Below are 18,101 nucleotides of genomic sequence, written 5' to 3'. Positions count from 1 at the left end.
TGTTTTTTTATGTTTACAAATGTTGTGTATTACCTTTAACAGGGTGCTTAGAGAAAACCCAAAGAGGGTAAACCAATTCAATTCCCTACCCCTCAAAGAAAAAAAAATCCTTTTTGTATTTTTACCGTGGTGTTTTGTTGTATGGAACAACCGTTTTTGTTCGTAAAAAAAAATTATTTAGTATTTATTTCTCCATATTTGTCAGTCCTTGATTTTCTGGAGAGACAATTTTATGGTCCCCTTAAAATATTTCATTGAGTGCAGCTGTACACTGTACACAAATGCCTCCTTAACAACATTTCTCTTTAAGAAAAATTACTCCAAATAATTAATTAATTTACAATTATCTTCCTTTGTACCTATGCATCATTGACAGGTGGATCTGTACGAGGAACAGGTTAGCACAGCCAATCAGACGATAGCTGCCTTACAACAACAGGTGCTAGATGTAAGTAGTAGTCTCCTTAACAGTCACAAACAGTCAAAATTCACTTCTACTTCCCGTGCTATACTTTTAACAAAGGCTAGTCACCAGCAGTCAGATCATATGTCAAGCAAGCACTGTGGCTAGTCAAACTGGGTCAACAGACAAAGCAGGCAAGTTGTGGTCACAGCTGTTTTATCACTCACCGGGAGTCAAAGTATAGCTGTATCAAGTTACTTAAGCAGTCCCAGCCAGTCATTCATGCTTTGTAGGCTGGAGATTCTCAACTGTTGAAAACAGTCACTTGATTGATTTTGACTGAAAGGGCTACTTGGCACAGAATGTATGTTTGCATAGGAGGGTTATAATGTAGATTGGATCGTTAGCAGGTATCTAAACAGTAACCGACAAAATTATTGTTAGAATACTTACTTGGTCTGTCGATAGTAACGACACTTAACTCCCTGTGAAATTACCGTAATTTCCTGCGGATAAGGCGCGCGGCGGATAAGGCGCAGGTCCCTAAAATCACACACAAAAAATTCAAACGCCAACAGATAAGGCGCACCGCCGCATAAGACGCATGTTTGACCGCACACAGAAGAACACCAGGCGTCACCCGGTGTCGGTACATCGCCACAAAGGGGCCATTGTGTTGCCTTAGAACGATCACACTATTCGGAGGATGAATTAAACCGTAACCACAATGGCTGGTCACATGTAGAGCCATGAAGCACTTTTCCCGAGACGATAAGTCCAGTGCGGACAGTGCGAGTCGGTAAAAGCGGCTCAGGAAAGCGTACATCCGGCCCGAGCGCCCTGTTATGCATACAGAGACCGCGCGAACCTGCACGTGCAGTGGCCGAACATTTTGTAGAAACACGCTGCGGTGTATCATCAAGTCCGAGCGGTAAAATCTCGTTAAAATATATATTTCAACGGACAAATACATACACAGAGAAGAGAGATCACGTTCTGAGAATTAATTTGCGGAAATTCTCTTTCTCCACCGATGTATGTTATTTTCTACGATCCAAATTGCACGGAACATGCACGGAACATCATGGTCTGGTACCGTACGTAGGCCGTAGTCACTGGTTCCTGGCCCACATCATAGCTTCGATTCTGTAAGCATGCGATGGGAACCAACGAATACTGATGGCACTGCTGCCGCACGGAACATCGCACAGCGGCATGGCTTCGACGACGTGCATCACAAATGCGTCAGAATTATCGGCCTTTTCGTCAAGATTTAGCGTGTCAAGATGAAATAATATCGTGTAAACGATTATGTTGTGCATGCAAATGGCGTGTGTAATATTACTGTGCGTATCGGCGGCTGAAAATGTGATCGGCAATTTGTTTTCTGTGTACGGTGAGTCATTATACTGACACTGTGACAGCTCGGTTACTTCTCCCACGCGGCCTGGGTAAATTTTCCCGTGTCGAAAGTCCAAGTGCGGACAGTGGTCACATTTGACCATTTCTCATTTTACCATCGTCTCGGTAAAACCTTCCAAAAAAAGAGTCCAGTGCGGACACGGCTAAAGTCTAAAGCAGACTTCGAAGATATCCTGTACAATAAACACCCTCAACGTTCACACAATAGAACTTGAGTGAATGCGATTTCCAAACGTTTAAGTAATTCTGATTGCAGCATTTTCTGAATGAAAAAACGGCCACAAAGAAAAACGTTTGTATGACGGCATTGTTGGAACGAAAGCACGAACACTAAGGGGGATCAACGCATTGCGGCATTGTTGGAATGAAAGCACGATCATGGGGGATCAACACATCGCGGCATTGTTGGAATGAAAATACGGTCACAATGTCTGGAGAGTTGAGCCTTGGTTGACTGCATTATTGATTGCGGCATTGAAAGAATTCTTCACACAAAGAAAAACTCAAGCGACACCAGATAAGGCGCACCTGTAGATAAGGCGCAGCGATGTTTTTGTGGTCTAAAAAGTCAGATAAGACGCGTCTTATCCGCAGGAAATTACGGTACTCCTTCTGGCATACTGTCATTTTGAAGAAAACAATAAAAGGTAATTTCCAAAGATGTGTTAAGTGACACATTTTTTGAAATTTCTGTTTGTATTGGGCAAATCCGTGATTGGATGCAAGCTTGACATGACGCACGCGCATGCGCGGCTGCTATTATTCCTCTATTCATGGAATACATGGAGACTTTGTTTTAAGCCCCTTCTGTGGCTTTCCTTTCCCTGTACAAGCTGTAATAATTTGGAAACCTTTGAGGTAGCATGTTTCAATTGGTCAAAATCTAGCGGTCAAGATGCGGTTGTCTTGCATAATTAATCAGCGAATCTGCTCAAATGAAATAGACTACCTTTCGTGTACCACATTCCTAAAAAACGAATGCTTCCTTCATTCCAACAGCTTAAGGATAGCTTGCACTTCAGCAGCAATAACATGTCTGCGTTACAACACAAGGTCCAGTCATTGTCTGAACAGAATCAGCTGTTGACATCAGCAAAGGAACAACTGACGGAAGAAGTAACGGGCTGGAATGAGAGGTACATGTACATACATGGAATCTCTAGCGTTATGTGTAGTCTGTCCCCACTACTCTGTATCTTTATTGACCAGTGATGTGTAATAATGTGACAAAGTATGCAGGCTCAGTGTGACACACACACACGCATGCGTGTTTGTTTATGGTGTAAATCAAGGATTTTCTTTTGTTCCTCTTCCCTTTTCCTTTGTTTGTACTTTTTAGCAACAGCTCTCATTGGTTTTGTACATGTTTTCTATTTGGTTCCTGTCCTCGATTCACTGATGATGTTGCACGTGTTAGTCTTCGATTTACACTATAAACAAACGCGCACAAGTGTGTATTTGCCTGCAATCGGGGACCCCCTATTGTCCCTCTTTTGTTTGTACTCAAACTTTTTAGGAAGACCTCCCGTATGTTTTGTACACGAATCCAAATTAGGGACCTCTCTGGAATTGGGGACCCTATTGTCCTCTGTTAGTCAACGTCCCCTATTGAATGCAGATACAAACTCAACCAGGCCTACCTTGCACACCTAGTGTGGTACATTCCTTTTTCTTCGTGTAGTTAAGAAAAAGTGGAGAAAAAATCATTTTACTTTCACTGTGAACACACTTTCAACCCAATGTTGTATCATGAATTCTCTTGAGTGTTCTTCCTCACTTTGCGATGGATAATCCTAACCCCAAAATGCCTCTAACCTGAGAGGGGGAAACCTTGTGTGGACCTGGCTTAGTCCACAGAAGGTTCACACAACCTGCATCGTGTGGACCTGGTTTGTTTTCAGGTCCACACAAAGATGGCAAGGTTGGCACGAGACTAATACCTCCATAAAAATGATTAATAATGAGCTATATGATATCGTATTGTCAGTTTGGGAAATTTAGTCGGTAGATTTGCTACAGAACATTTGAAAGTGGCTTGCAATCTTTCTGCACTGCATGTATGGTGTTTGGCGCGGGGAGGGGGAGGGGGGGATGGGGTTGAATATACAATACCTCCAGTGGACAACATCCTTATTCATAGCAGTCATTGGGAGTTAGGGTATAGACTCCATTCATTGTTATTGTTGGATTTATAGAGTGGGCCACCACAGGGCCCAATTTTATAGTGCCCCCGGTAGGATTCAAACCAGCCAAATAGAACTCAGAAGATGAATGATAGGCATGACATGATTCTGGAATATTGAAAAAGGCCACAAATTTGTAAGATTGATTGTCACTTGTGATTATAACTGCTGTGATTGTTGCTTGTCATTCTCAGGGTTTCGGAGATGAATGAGCAAGTGGAGCTTCTTCACAATGAGAAAAAGGACCTCGAAGAATCAGTGACATTCAAAGACAATGAAATTGAGGTATGAATGACTAAGTAAACTGGAGTATGTGCCAAACCAATATGGCATATCAGGCCAGTTTCTGTGGAATATAACAGTTGAGATTTGTTTTTATAACAATATGGAATTTGCTCATCACTTATTGAAAACAAGTCACAGGATTTTGGTAGTCATGATTTGTTCCTGGATGTCTTCCAAAACCACATGCATTAGTCCAAAAGCGTATTAATTAATTTATGTTCTATAGCTATCCCTAACAGTCCTGAATCCTCCAATTTCAATACGATTTTGCATACCCCCTAGGGAGTGAGAGTTATATGTTGGTGAATGATTGAATTTAACTTAATGCTGATATTCTGATATGAATAGATTTCATTGTTTTGTTTTCATTTCAGGTCTTGAAAGACTGTCTACTACAGCTGAAAGGACTACAGAGCACGGAGGAGGATGACACAGGTCAGACGTCAAATTTCAATGACATTTTGCAAAGAGAATATTCGAAAATGCAGAATTTTTATCTATTAAAAAGAATGTGTTTCTCAGCTATTATAAATGTCGTTTTCTTCTTTTTTTTTCAACAGAAGTTGATAATGAAGCCAGGGTACAGCAACTCATGGATGTAACAAGAGTAAGTTTCACCAAGTATGACTTGGAATGATTTTTGTCCATCATTCAATTTGCATGTCAAGTTCAGGACTTTGTAACGTTATAGTGTAAAGATATGTCGGTAAAGAATTCTTTGCATCTTTGGAAGAATGCTAAACACCTATGTGCTTGGGAATCCTGGTTTTTTTTTCATGACAGTCACCTGCTTATGGGAGACAAACATATTTATGTATAACGGACCTTATTCACGAGGTAGCCATTTTTGTCTTGTTCCCTGAATGCATTTCATAAATTGTTAACTGTTGAATGGGGTGGCACCAGATTATTTATGCAGCCCTATTTTACTTTCATTTTTTTTAATTCAGGCTTGAAACATCAGGGAATATTTCATTATAAATTTAAATAATTCATATAAGCCAACTTGAATTATTTAATAATGTACTTGCTTTCATTTCTCTTCACCAGTTCCAAAAATGAAGATTTTACCTCACTTTCAATTCAACATGGCCGACTGGTGAATAAGGCCAATTGCAGTTATTACTTGTTTTTTGAATACTCATTAATCTTGTGTAAGTTCTACATTTACATTATCTGGTTCTTTCTGTGTAGGTGAGTGCCAAGTTGTCTCTTGTGGAAAGTGAAAAGAATGAAGTCGAGGCCAAGTATGAGGAAGAAGTCAAAGGGAGACGAGAACTGGAAGGTGAGTGGGAGATGTCAAAAGCTGTTTGGATTTAACAAGATTCTGTTTCAGTGCTTCCACGGAGCATCTTTAAACTCCGAAGGCTTAGAACGTTCCACTGGGAATGCATATTTCTTTCTCATATTGAAGAAACATGCTGCTCCCAATGTTTGCATGTGGGACATTCCAACGTTACGAACAGAAGTGTAATGTCCGTGACAGAGCTGTGATATCTAATTAATGATTCAGAGAAATGATCCAAAACTCCTAGTCTGTAATCTCCTTGACCATTACTAGATGATGGATGTATAAGATTTGAAAGCATATTTTCAGGTTTATTCACTGAGCTCCTAAAGGCTCCGTCTTGGATATTACATTACAATGGAATTGCCCATCTGCATGTGCTTCCTTAGTTTGAAATGGCACAATTCTTTTAGGAAAAAACTGCTTGGGAACACTGCATGTTTGCATGAGGAATGTGCTGTGTTGGACACTGTTGGACATTGAAGTGGACAGAGTGACCGGCTGTTCTTTTGTGGTGATGCCAAGTATTATGCTTTGTATGTTTTGTCTTATCTCATGTATTTTGTCTTCATCTCGTGTCCACAGCCAAGATTGGTTCCCTCCAACAAGACGTAGACACAGCCCAGTCTAACTACAAGCAGGCAAAGAGCAGCTTGAGTGAGGCACAGACGAAGCTAGACGTCATGACGGAATACTTCAAGAATAAAGAGGTGGATTTACAGAGGTGAGTCTCTCTGTTGGTCAAGATGTCTGTTTAGATGTAGTTTCGGAATTAGAATGGTGCCTGTTAGTACTTTATTACAAGAGTAAAGGCTTATCTTAAGACATTTTCAATAAATTTCTTTAAAGCTCTTATGAAAGTTTGCTGTTGTGATGTGTATTTTGATGACGTAATTTTACAAGCACTGTAGCCTGGAGAAAAAAAACACAAGTACACAAGTTTACAGTGGTGGGACTCGAATCTACATGTGTGACCTTGTGCTTAGTAGTGCAGGTGCCTTGCTTCCGTTGGCTTTTGAATTGAGGAAGAATCTGCTAGGATTCAGGCCCCATAAATTTGAACAATTTAGATGCTTCAGGTGAAAAGTAGTTTGCAGTTTCTGTTACATGCATTTGACTAGGGAGATATGTTATTCAGTCACAATTTGAATTACTTATTTTAATTTTTGCAGGAAACTTGGCCGTGAAGAGGCTCTGAGGCTACAGAGTGATTCCAAGCTAGAGACTGCCGATGGTAAAGCAGCATCAGCAGAAGTTGAGGTTACCAACTACAGGTGGGTACCAGTCAGTGCTGTATGTACTTGTGCAGCCCAGATGTTGGTTGGCCATTCATGACCAAAATTAAAATGCAAAAATGTATTTTCATGAACTTTATGGTCATGATGCCTTGGACCAAGTTTATATAAACCGTCCTCATTCATAGATCTTTCATAAAATTGATTATTTGTACTAATCATACTAAATTCATGTAATAGTGGCAGTCAATTACCTTAGTTTTGTGATAAGTTTTAAATGTTGTTGGTATATTTCCTTTTACTTGCAGGACTCAGATCAGAGATCTGAAAGAGGAACTGGAAAAAGCTGAGAGGAATTTCAGAAATCAAGTAAGCTGGAAAATGAAAGCATTATTTATGGAAAACTCTACGTTTCTTTATTCTTGGCTACTTCTGACCATGTAGAGATATTTGTTGAAATGAAGTAAAGTAAGGTCTCTTGAGATATGTGAATATGCAAACTTTGTATGAAGTTCATTGTTCACTTGGGGAAAAAAAACCCTAAAATGGCAATTCTGTTTGCCTGTGTTTTAACTTGACCCATTATTAATGTTTTGCCTCAGGTTGCAGCTCATGAGAAGAAAGCACATGACAGCTGGGTAAGTCCTTGTCATTTACAACACAGATCACATTGATGCTGAAATTTGAATTATCTTGATTTATTTAATACCGGAGTCTTATATAGCGCACGTATCTACCAACAATTAGGTACTCAAGGCGCTGGAAATTATGTCTGTTATTAAAGACAGGTAAATGAAGTACATGAGAAATATGAGACCCATTATGTAGCACCTTATAAGGGTTTACAAGGTGCTGCGGCGCATATTGCAGCCACTGCCAGAAACACCGGGGCAAACCCCATCTCTTTAATAGCGATAAGTGTTACTGGGTTCTTTAACGTGCATTACGCAACACACAGCAATAATGGTAAAGTGCCTTGCTCTAGAGCACAAGCACCATGTTCCCACGGTCAGGATTCGAACCCATGTACCTCGGCACACGAGTCAAACACCGTAACCATTGGACCATAGCAGCCAAATTATTTACAGTATAATGTTGCAATTTCTCTTAGCTTTTTCTTCAAAAGCGTACTAATGAAACTCACAGTATCTGAGATTTCGTTTCTGCTTCAGAAAAATTGAGAAATTCTCATGAAGGGACCAAACTTTTGGAGGGAGTTTTTTTGAGTTGGAGAAATAGGGTTTCTAATCCTTACCCTAACCCTACAAATTGACCATGATTCGGAAGTCAATATTTGTTTGTTTGATTGTTGACAGATTTCTGCCCGGTCTGCGGAGAGGGAACTTCAGGAGGCAAAGAGAGAAGCCGCCAATCTGAGACACAGGTTTGTCTCCAAATGTTGACAGTCCATTTTTCTCTGACACACTTTTATTTTTGATGATTAACACTATATACCACTGCTGCATAGTATGACACCTAGCCCTACAATTTGGAAACTCTTCAGTTTAATCCATTCTTTACTGGGCACTGAGCCCCCGAAAACTGTAGAAAATGTGTTTAAGGAAGAAAAAGACTGGTTATTAAAAAAAACTGTCCAGTTTCATTAAGTGTGTTTCAGGTATTCAGTCTCTTTGCCATCCTAGAAATTTGTGTAAAAAAGCGACTTTCGAAAAAAATGTGATGATGTGGGAAAATTAAAAAAATAATCCCATTTTCTTAGAGTAGACATTTGTTAGATATAAAGTAAAATAAGTAAGATATTCTTGATTTTTCTTGATTTAGATTGACGGAGCTTGAGGGTCGACGAGCTAAAACTGAAACAGCTCCCTTATACAAACCATCCCCATCTGGACGTAAGTCTGACTCCATCTCCCACCTCTCAATGACCTGACCTCCGAAACATTCTCTTCTTTAACGGCAACATTCACAAATGCAGTGCTAACATTTTCATTATAAGCCAGCTGGTTCTATTTTGGTTTTACTCATTTTTCTGCTTATTGTTTTTTCTTCATTTGAAAACACATTTGAGTAAAACATTGACATATAACATGTTCTTTTTCAGTTTGGCATTTAAAAAAACATTGATGACTTTTCTCTTTGAAATGACTTTCAGAGGTTGAAATTACTTACAAACCATCAAACCTCCATAAACCAAACCTCCAAAAACCCAGTCGATTTTGAGCTGAAAATAATTGACTGTGCACATGCATTTTTGTTTGCAAAAATATAGAAAATGGTCGTTGAATGTCTAATGTCCAACTGTAATGTTACCTTTTGTTTACAATTTCCTTTTTTTTTTCAATGGGTGTTTATTTTCCACTAATTGTCTTTATGTGACAGGTGAGGGGAGCCCACAGCCCTTAAAGCAAGGCACCGGTATGTGACAGGCATTTAATCCTCACACTAATAACAAGCAATATTCTCACAATCTGTTAAACTCTACCTCTTTCTCTAAGCCCAGACTCAACCTGAACACTCGGTACGGTTGTTGCCACAAGGTTTACCTAATGTCAAAAAATGTACCCATATTAGTAAGCATCATGCAGCAGCCTATTATTTATTTGTTTTTTTTTTAAGAACCCATTAATTGCTGAACTCCTAACTCATTGTGCAGATTTCTTTTTATTCCACTCCATCATCCAACATTGAGCTTTGACAGTTGCTGTTTATATTGACACGAATTGTTCATCTTTCACAGCAAACAAAGATTTTCATCTTTACCTACTTTTACTCTGAAGCCTAGCAACTCTGCAGGCTTAATTCCAGACATCTTTCTGCTCCTAGAAGAAATTACCCATCTCATGGTACCGCTAAGCACAGGGTTTTCTGCTCCTTGAACTTGTGCAAGTTTTACAGAGTCTGTAACCAGTCAGCTCAGCCGAAAGAGCCCGATAAAATTTAGAGGCAGAATTTGTTCAAATTAATAAACAACAGAAATCTTCATGCTGATAGTAACAGCACATCCAGGCCATGATATATTCATACAGTAAGCACATTATGTCTGCTGTAACCTTGCCCCTAACCATCATTTATCTCAGACATTTATCGTAACATTTGATTTAATCTTTAATTCTTTAGGTGCACCTAGCAGGAATAGTCTTCTAGCAGACACCCCTTCACCACCCCACCTTGACCCCGGCAGGCCCCTATCCCCACGTCGACCCAGCTACCCTGCTGACCACCCCTCCTCACCCCCATTGGACGGCAACATGGACCCCTACCGACGCACCTCCAGATCTGGCAGGGATTCTGGACCACACCCACCATTCCCTGATGATAGACCGCCGCCACCACCCGACATGCGTAGAGACATGGACTTCCCACCGATGGGTAGAGCGCCCCCACATGGTCGTCACTCCCGCGGTCCCCCAATGCCAGATATGGACTACGACCCTCACGATATGAGAGACATGAGTCCTGGCCCGCCTCCAGATTTCCGATTTGACCCCCATGGGCCACCACCACCAGATATGGATTTTGATCCTCATGGCCCGCCCCCTTTTGGTGGACCCCCACCCCCTCTACGACACCCCTTTGCTCCGAGAGACTTCCCCCCTCATCCAGATGACTTCGACCGTCGAGGACCTCCAATGGATGACCGTGATTTTGGCCCCCCACCCATGGATGACCGTGATTTCAGGGGGTACGGACCCCCACCCCCTGGAATGGACTTTGGTCCCCGTGGCCCACCGCCACCTGGACCTATGCATGGTCCGGGGCCCTATCCAAATGACATGGGGCCACCGCCCATGGATAGACCCCCTCCACCTATGGGTCCACATGGACCTTCACCAGGCCCAAGAAATCCAGGTAAACTTTTCTTTTCTTTCATGTTCAGCACTTAAATTTAGGACTTTTGTCATTGTATTTTCAGAATTTGTTTTTGGTTACATCATTCTGTTGTTTCCCTTCCAAAAGATTCTATTTATTAAACACTTTCTAATTAAATATGAATTAAACATTCATGATGTTAATTGATTAACTAAAGCATATACAAGAAAACAAATTCTGCATGATCAATAAGCTCATTTTAAAGGAGCATATGTGAACCATTTTGCTTCCTCTTCGGAAAGGTTACCCATTAAATTTTCTAGCATCTTAAAATATCCATATTTCCATAAAATTGTCAGTAAGGTCACTATTTCTCTTGTAAGAAAGACGTTCAGTTTAGTATTAAAGAAATGACTCTAGATTTGAGATTTCAGTATGTAGTCCTCTAAGCAATTTTCGAATGAAGAAAAACAATGTAGTTACTCAACAAATTCTTCTGCTTGCTGCCTGTTTTCTCAGTTCCCAGTTTGTGATTCTTTTCTCACTCAGGTATAAGACCAGGCAGTCGTGGTCCCTTCCCCCCTCCTGCTGGAGCCCCGCCCCCAGGAGGGTTCCCACCGAGTGGTCCGTCGTTTGGTACTCCATCAGGATCACACAGAACATCAACGCCATTAGAGGTCAGTTGTAACCAATAACTATTATCATTCTTTGTTTATTCTTCATTTCAAACTCTGACTTACTGACTGATTCACCGACTGACTTACCAACGGACTGTAACTTGTGAGCTGAGCAGTGCTATCATATAGGAGAACCTCATAATGCCAATGAATGGGCTAAATCCGGCCCATTATGTAAATTAGTCAATTGAAATGATTTTTTTGTGTGTCATCATGTATTAATGTGTTGATAAAATTGTGATCCTCATGTGATAATCAAGTAATCCCCATACGTGATTTTTGTCATCCTTGTGATCCTTATCATGTGACTATCATGTGATGATCATGTGACTACTGTGCGACGATCATGTGATCACCACAGGCTTGTGATCATTACCAGTGCATTTCAAACCATTTTTTGTTGTCAATTTTATTTTGGTCAACAGGGGACGCCAGTCACACCACAGACTAGGCCCAGCTCCAGACCAATGCAAGGACCATGAAAGCATTAGGTACTTCAATAAACTGATTTTATGCACACACACAAGAATAACAATACAAAATCTGACGTGGAAAACTACAGAAAATGTGAACTCAATTTTGCATTAGCTTGTGTAAATAACTGTAGCGACCAAGTCTTATGCATTTCTCAAGAAAAGAGAAAGATGTATCTTCTTTTGGATTTCTCGTCAAAAGATGGGTTTTTACGAACACTGTTTCTACTTAAAGCTGTCGATTGGTGTAGATAAAATGTAATTTGTAGAACTTCCGACACTTCCCTCTAACTTCTTGCAGCTTTATTCCATTCCCATTATAAAGTGATCATATCAAACATTTTACCCCCTTTTTTCAAGTAACAAGATACAAAACTAGGATTTATTAAAAAAACTGTGAATAAATAAAATTGCTACAAGTAAATGACTGAGATTTTTGATTTACCTTAAATTGTAATTATTTTAGTTGCCCCTTCCCCAACCCTGAAATAGCAGCTACGTGTAGATTATGTATTCAAAGTAAAGCATTTTGTTTTAAAAAATTTATCATGATTATTATTTTGTCTGTTTATTACTTTTACAGGTTTGTTTTCCGTGCACGCATTTAAAAATACACCTTTTATTCAATCTGATTGATAGCTTTGAAAGTAAGATAAATATTGCCAACTCGTATAATCGAATGTATGATTCTGATTTTATTTTTGGAGGCCCTTTTTCCATTCTGCTCAAGCTTTGCACAAAATTAAAATTCTGTTATTAAATTTAAAAGTTTGCAAAAGCTCTGATATCCGGGATTCAGTATCTGATATTCTAGTTGTGAGAATGAAAAGGTTAAGTCAACTGAGATGGTCCCATTAATGATTATAATCCCGGTGGTCAGGGGTAACACATAGTGATGTTATGTGTTGCATTCTGATAGTAAAATGGTAACATTTATGTCAAAAGAAAATAATGAAGCAGTGCAGGCTTTTCTGTTTTAAAAGACAAAAATCTGAACTCGCCCTTAAGTATGTTTGCTCCGAGTAATATTCTGTAAACAGAAATGATCACCAGATTGTAGCTTTGAATAAGTAGCATTTTGGAGCAGGGCTCAGATTAGTGCAATAAATATCAATGATTACATTGTAATACAGAGAAGACTATTGCCAAGAACATGGTGGACAATTTGTCATGGTGCTACTGTTAATGTTAATTTCATGTCGGAGTTCAAGGGTTTGGTGATATATCTATCAATTTTTGTTGTTGTAATCCTCTCTGTGAAAGAAGGAAAAGTTTCCCTGTATTCTACCCTGCTTGGTGGGAACAATATTTTGCGGCTTTTTATATACTGGTAGTCGTGTTCCTTAAAGGGAATATACAACATTTGCAAACATCGAAAAATAAAACTACCAAGTTTTTGCGAAATACCTTAATAGGATGTTGGTAAATGACAGTCTAAAGCATCCTGTAAAATTATGGCACCTGGTATACTGTCATTTTCAAGAAAAGTGGTATTTTTGTATCAATTTCCAACGCTGATCGGCCGATCAGCGTTGGAAATAACTGGCTTTTTTTCAAATACTGGCCCCAATTGACCATCGCACTTGTTTGCAATCGATTACAAACCTATGAACGGGTACAAGCCAGCTAGACTGGTTCCCTGACCTTACAATTCCCCAATGTATGTAAACTGCTCTGTTTCTTCTTATATGGAGTCAGGGAACCAGACTACAGGAAAATGATCGTTTTTCTTGGTTTTTATAGCATTTTCGAACCCCAAACCTCCAAAAAGTCAGTGTAACTATATTTGCTTTATATTTCCAACCCCCCAATCCCATCCATTTCTGAAAATTACAGCAAAAGCAAATGATGTATATTCCCTTTAACGTGGCTCACTTCGAAGCTTACCCGACTTTCCTCGTGTTGTGTTGCCAAACCTCTTTGTTGACAAACCTCAAATTCATGCAGTGAAATACTGGTACTTTTACCTTATCAATGCTTGCTTTAGCAAACCTTGATAAACCTCTGTGAACAATTTCGGTTTCATAAAATTTAATCCGAAATTCAAAAACGGTGGCGTCCGGAAATTGGGCACAAATTCGCGGAGTTTTCCCTAACGTGGCGGCGTGGCGCACTTAAATAAATCTCGGAAAATTCCAAATTAACATTTAAGAATTTCTTAAAATTAATGTGGCCTGACGTTGCGAACTTAGCAAGTTCTTCAGAGGCTAAAACAGAATTTAAGAATTTCTGTTAACTTGATAAATTCGGATAAATCATTATTATCTCTACTTACGTACCCAGCCAGATGTTTGTCAGAAAATTATTTTCTTATTTTTCGGGGCATTTTCAAAGGGTTCACTTTGCACTTATCGGAAAATCACGCCAAAATAAATTTTTCTTCTAACTTTGTAAGGGGGTAAATAAACTCGCGATTTATGAACGGGAGTGTTTAGAACTTAATGAAATTTTACTTTCTGTGAAATTTCAGTTAAAACTTTTGCTCTAGCTAGGTGCTACCGGCGAAAAATCAAAGTGCGCCACGTTGGGGGCCGCGCCACGTTAGGGTACATCAACAATATATGAACCTTACTTAATGGAAACTGCCTGAATCCTCCGAAGTCCCACAAAATCAAACCCAAAGAGTTCCGGAGAAGTTGCGGGTAGAATCATTTGCTCTGTCCGGAAGACAGCAACTGCTTGACTCACCAATACTGGTAACTTCATTGCAGGAAGATTGCGGGGAAGTTGTTCAGAATCCTGCAACTTATACCCGATGCATGTCTGCAACTTGTCCGGAACTCGTCCTGGATATGGTTGAGACGAGCCCCAAGTGCCTGGCTGTACGGTCTTGAATCCATGAAAATAAAAAAACATCTTGTTGGATTTTTACAGATTTAGGGTAGTTAGGGGTGAACAGAAATTATGTCGGAACATGTTCACGTGAGGGAAGGCGTGATTGCAATTTCAGGGTTCTTATTCGGAACCTTTTGCAACAGTTCGAAATTTAATTGGCAATAATCTGTAAGGAGGGTGAAATGTTTTTGGGGGTCGACACCCAGACCACCTAAACAATGTCTATTTTGATCAAACTTTGAATGAAGCCAAGTTTTGCGCTTAATATTTCAAAAAAAAAACACCAGTAAGTAGTAAAATTTGGCTATCTAACAATTTAGATTTTTTAGTTTGTTCAACTGAAAAAGAACCCAGATAATTTAAGTGAAAAGAGACTGTTGTGCGTGCAGTAATAGTATAAAAAGAGATGAGCCCATCTGAAGTGCTTATTGAGATTATTTGCACCAGGAGTTCCTGTCAAAGATTATGCATTTTTGCTAATTTTGCTACAAATGTCAAGTATAACTGCAAACCGTCAACAGAGGGCCCTTTTTAAATTAAAACTTAAAACACTTGCCGTTTCCTGATTAAAAAAAAATCAATTAAAAAAACACCTGTCACCTGAATACCATCAACTTGTCAAGGTCTTCACTTCTTCTTGTCGATGTCTTATAAGAAGAACTCCTTATTAAATGATGAGACAACACTTGATGCAGTCATGTTGCCTAGCAACACCCCATCACGCAGCGTCATCTATTGACAATACGATATGAGCATCCCGCCATATTTTGTAATCTTAAATGATGTGTCCAGGAATAAAATACCTGTCTTGTCTGTCGACGCTGAACAAACATGCACTCTCTTCAACGCAATGGGAAACAATAAGACCAGCATAAAGTCAATCGATTTTGAGTGCTGGTGCTTCACGTTGCTGGGGGAGATTGTTATAAGATACGAATTCAGAAGTTGATTGAGCTGAGAGCAGCACATTTGGCATCTCCGTGGTAACCATGGATTTTTAAATGACGTTGCATACTTAGTACGGCATATGGTGTTTTATGTAATATTTTGATTGTTATTAGAACATTGTGTATGTCGAGGAAAGATGGTTCTTTTGGGAAAATCGATTCTTGGCCTACAAGTATCAGACAAGCCTTCAGGAAGTAATGAATGTTGAGACAAAATTAGGAAAAGTGGGATGGTGCTGTAGTGAAATACGTTCTCGCTACGGGTTGGGGTTAAGTGGGGTTTAGAGCCCTCCCCAACCCCCCACGCAGATCCGCCAGCCAAACACAATCAACAATAACTTATTCATTTCAATCCAAGGCCAGGGGTTCGATTCCCGCTCCATTTGTTTTATCCAACCGAATAAGGAAACGAATGAAACAATACTTAGTAGATAAAGAAGAAATAAATGTTACAACCGACTTTTGTCCCAACAGTGAGTGAGTCAATTATTCAGTCAAAATAATTCGAATAGGCCTATCGGGTTTAGTTTTTAAACGCCAAGCCCTGTTTCTCTTTTGACTACACTGTATGCATTGGCCAGGTATAGGCCTACACTTATTGTCAAGTTCACATTTTGCAAACCTTCACCGACACCACACGTGCCATCACTTGTCACGGTTACACCTCTATATTCCGACACCCCTATGTTCTGACTGCACATATTCTTATCCCTATCTATAACCCTAACCCTAAACCTTACCCTAACTCTCACCGGGAGTTACACAATCTTATCTTCAGGTTGTCGGAACATGGGGTGTCGATGTCGTAGTCACCATTTGTCACACAACCAGCATGGCAGAGGTACGAACCAGATAGCGATAAAGAACGAGTTGATACACCGTGCTCTTCACAAAATGGATTTTGTTTCTCTTCAGGAAATTTCAGTTTGTATGTTTTAACGATTTTGGCATCTGCAACCCTCTCTGAAAAGGGAATTTCATTCTGCGCACAAAACAATGAACCCGCCTGCGAGCCGATTTATTGTCTGGCAGCTAGCAATTCGAATTTTGTGAAGAAATAATTCAATAATTAAACGTCGGTGGATTTTTTTCTTTCGATTGTCTCATTCAAAACTGAATAACCTTTGGAAGGAAAATAGCAATTGAAAAAAAACCCTATTTTTTTCAAGCTGTAACTTGAAAATAGGAATGACATAGGGCCTATGATGTAGCTGACAGGGAGATTGGATGCTACAACAGTAATGTATGAGAGCCGTACTTTGTCAGGGAAGGAAATTGTTCGTAGGCAGCGCCATGCACAACTCAAAGACCAAGTGCATGCACAAAACGCTGAGCAAATAACTACTGTGGCCAAATTGTGGCATGATCGAAAGCGAAACAGATAGAAATGGGCTTCAGTGGTGGGTGGGGTTTCGCCGGCAGAATGGAGGGGGCCTACAGATTATTAGCAACACGGCAAACATGTCTTCTTTGTTCCATTTTCTTATGCTCCATTCACATAGACCGAAGGTTGAAAGTTTCCACTGATTATGTGAGTTATTTTTTAAGGACATTTTTATTTTTAATAAACATACATTTATTCCCCATTCAGGCAAACGGGGCAGTGTGTGAGTAAATGACAACGTTGCTGCTAAAAGTATGTAGCACGTTCCAGACTATCATTATTTTGTTTAATGCTTGCCTTATCGCTGCTGGCTTAAAAACCATGGCAACGGCAATTTACCTGTTTTGCGTCATTTGATGATACCTATGGACAACTCGCCTGCATTTGCCAGGAGCTGGAGCTATAAAAGCTTGTCATTCGTCTTATATTATTGGCCTATCAATCATCGATGGGACGGTTTAACTGCAACCACTTTGTCCGTGAAAGCCGCGGACACAGGTGCTTAGGGGTCTTAATAATGGAATATCTTTTATGTAGAAAATAATCGGCGATGTACAATTTAGTTATGTCATGTATATCGCATTATCGCCGCGGGTCATTAGCTGACAACTATCTCTATGTGTTCTGTAACTCGACAACAGAAGAATTCAAGAAATTATTAAAATTTCAAAACGTTGATGGACGAGATGCATGCATTAGCTCCCAAAGCAAGTAAGCCAATGTGAAGGGAAGGTGGAATGCCAAGGAAAAGGCCCCGGTAGTGAATTGACTCGCGTTCATGAGGCGTGACTTTCGATAGAGATGTAACTGCCGTGCGAGAAAGCGGCACAGCGTGACGGCCGGCTGTACCCTTGTATATTTATGTTTTCAACAAAATCTTTGATGCACAAGGTGTCTTTTAGCCGTAGGAAGTGACGCGAGACGTAGACACCGAGTTAATGATGCGTGAATTTGCCTTGACGCGCAGATCCGCCAACAAATCGTTTTGCATACAGAAATGTATACGCAACGAATGAGCGAATTACATCAGTGCAGTAGAGACGAACGATTTTGAAGCTATTTTGGGAAGGGCCACAGAACGGGCGAATGCAGAGAGGCCCACGAAGGGGATTTCATTTTTTTGCTGGGAGGCCGGGGGGGGGGGGGGGCAGGAGGAGAGTAAATCCACTCCTGTAGTGTAGTGGGAGGAAAATCCCAT

General features: G+C 40.1%; 1 protein-coding gene across 4 annotated transcripts in view; it reads left to right on the top strand.

Annotated features, from left to right (window-relative positions):
- Positions 1-12,879, top strand: part of LOC119718893 (transport and Golgi organization protein 1 homolog) — a 43,923-nt gene extending 31,044 nt beyond the window's left edge. For 3 of the 4 annotated variants that reach the window (XM_038188324.1, XM_038188322.1, XM_038188321.1), the window contains 16 exons: positions 377-448; positions 2,825-2,961; positions 4,203-4,293; positions 4,668-4,728; positions 4,854-4,900; positions 5,488-5,578; positions 6,167-6,305; positions 6,754-6,855; positions 7,125-7,185; positions 7,419-7,454; positions 8,133-8,200; positions 8,599-8,669; positions 9,157-9,192; positions 9,895-10,626; positions 11,137-11,264; positions 11,690-12,879. In XM_038188324.1, the coding sequence (XP_038044252.1) occupies positions 377-448; positions 2,825-2,961; positions 4,203-4,293; positions 4,668-4,728; positions 4,854-4,900; positions 5,488-5,578; positions 6,167-6,305; positions 6,754-6,855; positions 7,125-7,185; positions 7,419-7,454; positions 8,133-8,200; positions 8,599-8,669; positions 9,157-9,192; positions 9,895-10,626; positions 11,137-11,264; positions 11,690-11,746 (1,929 nt within the window). In that variant the 3' untranslated portion in view covers positions 11,747-12,879. The remainder of the gene's footprint in view (positions 1-376; positions 449-2,824; positions 2,962-4,202; positions 4,294-4,667; positions 4,729-4,853; positions 4,901-5,487; positions 5,579-6,166; positions 6,306-6,753; positions 6,856-7,124; positions 7,186-7,418; positions 7,455-8,132; positions 8,201-8,598; positions 8,670-9,156; positions 9,193-9,894; positions 10,627-11,136; positions 11,265-11,689) is intronic. The other variant, XM_038188323.1, reaches the window with a different exon arrangement.
- The last annotated feature ends 5,222 nt before the right edge of the window (positions 12,880-18,101 follow it).

Source organism: Patiria miniata, unplaced genomic scaffold (assembly GCF_015706575.1).
Source record: "Patiria miniata isolate m_02_andy unplaced genomic scaffold, ASM1570657v1 HiC_scaffold_7, whole genome shotgun sequence".
Classification (NCBI taxonomy): Eukaryota; Metazoa; Echinodermata; class Asteroidea; order Valvatida; family Asterinidae; genus Patiria; species Patiria miniata.
Note: the sequence above shows the minus strand (reverse complement) of the source record. Positions and strands in the feature narration are given on the sequence as shown.